The sequence below is a fragment of the Malaclemys terrapin genome, chromosome 1 (assembly GCF_027887155.1).
Source record: "Malaclemys terrapin pileata isolate rMalTer1 chromosome 1, rMalTer1.hap1, whole genome shotgun sequence".
NCBI classification, from domain to species: Eukaryota; Metazoa; Chordata; order Testudines; family Emydidae; genus Malaclemys; species Malaclemys terrapin.
In genome coordinates this window covers 3,304,745-3,308,617 of record NC_071505.1, presented here as the reverse complement: position 1 = coordinate 3,308,617, position 3,873 = coordinate 3,304,745, and the positions used below count along the sequence as shown (strand labels likewise).

The 3,873-nt window shown below is 44.7% G+C and overlaps 1 protein-coding gene across 1 annotated transcript; it reads left to right on the top strand.

The window, feature by feature from the left end:
- The first annotated feature begins 206 nt into the window (after nucleotides 1-206).
- On the top strand, nucleotides 207-1,981 carry LOC128830360 (claw keratin-like). The gene is made up of 2 exons (XM_054016180.1): nucleotides 207-280; nucleotides 1,412-1,981. Exon 2 carries the CDS (start codon nucleotides 1,433-1,435, stop codon nucleotides 1,979-1,981), a length of 549 nt encoding a protein of 182 aa, XP_053872155.1. The 5' UTR covers nucleotides 207-280; nucleotides 1,412-1,432.
- The last annotated feature ends 1,892 nt before the right edge of the window (nucleotides 1,982-3,873 follow it).

Here is a 3,873-nt window from a genome sequence, read left to right as displayed (position 1 = left end):
TGGCCTGTACAATTTTAAGATGAAAGACACCTGAAGAGTGCAACGTGCATGTCACACCCTCTGAGGCTGAGATTAGCCCAGTAATCACCAACAGTGAGGAAAACAGCTCCATCAAAAGAAGGATTTAGCAAGGCAATCAAGTTTGTTTGGTAACTAATTAGGACCTCCTCCACAAACAGCATCGCAGATCCTCCAGGCTGTCCTACGAACTGTATAAAAGTGCTCTCGACTCTGCACTCTTCTAAACACTTCTGTGGACTTCATCTCCTTAGTGAACTCGGTAAGTCCAATTCAACTCAATCTCTTTCTAACCCCAGAGATTTCACAGTCGGGCCTCTTTTCATTTAGTGTGGAATCTTGTATGTACTCACTGTGATTTTTACTTATTTATTAATTAGTTATGCTTATATATATATATATCAATTGATAATATTAATTATAAAAATATTTTTATTTTATTTATTTATTTGTATCTACAGTGTGTAATTATTAAGTGACAGGATCTGGCGGATTCATGATTTGAAGCTAAAGGAGGGATTTTAAGAACAACATATAGAATTGGGAAACGTATTTCCCATTAACTAGAGAAAGAATTAGGGCATTTAAACTTTAAATAGTCCCTTAGCCACCTCTCACTTAGCTGGATTAGGAGGAAACTTTCCCAGGTTAGTCCACAAAGGGCCACTTCAGTGCTCATCTATTTTATTCTAAAGCAGCTGTTACTCCTCACTATTGGAGACATGAGAATGGATGAAGCTGAGAAGGGCTGTGCTCCAGTCAAGCAATTCCTATGTTCTCCTGAGCACAAATACCCATTGAAGGTGCTTCTCCTCCGATGGTGTAATTTCATGTCGCTCCATGGAAGTGAGTGGACCTGAACCCATTTTTTCCCAGCTGAGGAGTTTGGCTTTAGTGATTTGTTAGGAGAAAAGCAAAGTTTCTGTTTATTCATCAGCAAGTTTCGGTGACTCCCAAGCTTTGGAAAATGAAAGAGTCACAGTGTGGTAGCAGACTCAACTGGTTTGCATACAGAGGTTAAATCCTCAAACAAAAGGAAGTGATTACCATGATCCCAGCCATGTTCTCTTTGAGAAATGTCTAAAATGGTCCCAGAATCCCAGGTGTCCATCGTGGAAATAGTTACACTTATTCTAGTCGGTGTTTTTCAGAAAAAGTCATTGAGAGGGGATCAAGGGGCCGGTTGGGAGGGAAGTTTACTGCGAGTGGAGAAGAGGTGTAGAAAGAGAAAATAGTGACAACTACATGACCACACAAAAAGAGACTAAGTCCACTTCTTCTCTCTCTTTCAGGCCCCATGCAGGCCTCAATACAATTGTAACCGAGCTTTGAAGCCTTTCTTCCACCAGTCCTTGTACCTTGTCTTATCTGTAGTCCCTGTTGTGTGTTTCAGGTTTACCTCCATCCCAGAAAGATGACTTTCTCCAGCCTGTGGTATCCAGAATGCGGGGTGGCCCGACCCAGTCCAGTCACTGGCAGCTTCAACGAGCCGTGCGTTAGGCAGTGCCCTGACTCCGAAGTGGTGATCAGACCCACACCGGTTGTTGTGACCCTCCCCGGACCAATTCTCAGCAATTTCCCTCAACAGAGCGAAGTGGCAGCTGTAGGAGCACCTGTGGTCGGAGCCGGTTTCGGAGGCTCCTATGGTTTGGGGGGATTATACGGCTATGGAGGCCATTACGGAGGATTGTATGGTTTAGGGAGATTAGGTGGTTATGGTGGCCGTTACGGTTATGGGCGATTCTTGGGCAATGGGGGATACTGTGGTTACCCAGGTCTTTATGGTTATGGGGGATTATGGGGAAATGGGGGACACTGCGGTTACCCGGGCCTTTACGGTTATGGGGGATTATGGGGATATAGGGGACACTGCGGCTACCCAGGCCTTTATGGTTATGGGGGATTAAGTGGTTCCGGGGTATCTTGCCATAGGTACCTCAGTGGAAGCAGTAGGCCATGTTAAACCCACTAGAAATATTCATGGAAGAAGAAAGAACCAGGAAATGAACAGCAAGATACAGATTCACCCCTGATCTTTTGGACATGGCTTTCAGAAGTGCTGTGCAAACATGGCTCCAGTTGAACTCTGTGGGAGTTGTGTGTGTGCAGCACCTTGGTCTGATAGCCATGCTGCATTTCTAATGTTACGCTTTATGACTCTTTCTGCCAAGGCTTTCCCAACCAAGTGCTGATTCTCTTTTTCTTTTGTGGACTCATTCTGAACTACACACAGGCTGTTTACATTGACCCTGCAGTGTGAAGGAAACAGAGGCCTTAAGATAGGCATCACTCTAAGTCCCTCTCAAGGAGAATTAGGCCCTACATATTCTATCCTTTATATCAATACGTACCTTTAGCAACTCACTTTTTAGGGGAGGGATAGCTCAGTGGTTTGAGCATTGGCCTGCTAAACCCAGGGTTGTGAGTTCAATCTTTGAGGGGGCCACTTGGGAATCTGGGGCAAAATCAGTACTTGGTCCTGCGAGTGAAGGCAGGGGGCTGGACTCGATGACCTTTCAAGATCCCTTCCAGTTCTAGGAGATGGGATATCTCCATTATTTTAACCTTTGCTACTTCACATGTCTAATGGAGAAGTTGTGTAGTCTCTGCTTCTATATTCCTTTGTCTCATTTCACACCTGACTGGGGTTAAAAAAATAGAACTTAAAATGGTTTCAAAAGGGGACTTGTTTGTCAACCTCTGGAGCTGCAACAAAGCACAAAGAACATCTTGTGTGAAATACATCCCATTGACGCAGGTGATGGGTCAGAGACCTTCTTGAAACACTGGAAATATATTTTTTCCGCTCTGTAGTATTTCTTCCTGCAACTGTGTTCTGCCAATTTCATTTGCATTAAAAACTCTGCTGCATCATAATATCTGTCTTCTGGTTCTCTTTGTTTCTTTGTCCTTTTTTAAAAATTGCACTAGACGAAATTCCTCCCTGTGGAGCCAGCAGCACTGGGAACTTTTCAAGTTGCACCTTCCAAAGCCGTGCTGTGATAGGATAATCCGGCTTTTACATTGGTTGACAGCATTCTGCAGGCCCTGAGTACCCAGGTGGAATTCCTCCTTGTACTACATGGTTTAGCAAATAGTCTTTCCCTGTAAAGACGAGACAGAGTTTCATTTTAAGAATGTACGTTTTTCTTTGGTTTCAAGAAGCCCAATCACATGGTTCACAGTAAGCATCTGTGTGAGACTTTAAGTGACCAGGTTTGCGTAAGGAAAAGAAAAGTGGCCCCCATGTACCTTATGTTTACTGCCGTACCTGCTGTGTGTTTTAGGTTTATCTCCATGGCAGAAAGATGTCTTGCTTCACAAACGTGTGGAGCGACATTTCACAAAGCATGCACAACAGCTGCAACAAGCCAGACGTAAGGCAGTGCCCTGACTCTATAGCACTGATCCAACCCCCACCGGCTGTCATGACCTTCCCAGGAGCAATTCTCAGATCTTTCCCTCAGGAAAGCAGAGTGGAATCCTGGGGTGCCATTGACGTTGGCGGTGGTGATAGAGGCTTATCAAGTTATGGAGGATTACACTGTAACCGATGACCCAGTGATTATGGGAGATTATACGCTTATGGGGGCCAATATGGGCAGGAGGACCTGTGTGGATAAAGGGGCCATATGGTTGTGGGAGAAAATAGGGTTAGGGGGGATTCTGATGGGGTCATAGGTACCTTAATGAAACCTATGGGCCATGCTAAATCGAGCAGGCATATGCATGGGAACAGCAGGAAATGAACAGCAAGATACAGATTCACGTCTGATCACACAGGCCTGGCTTTGAGAAGTGTTGACTACACCCAACTCAGTGTGAAATAATGAGAGAGCTGCATTTCATCACCAC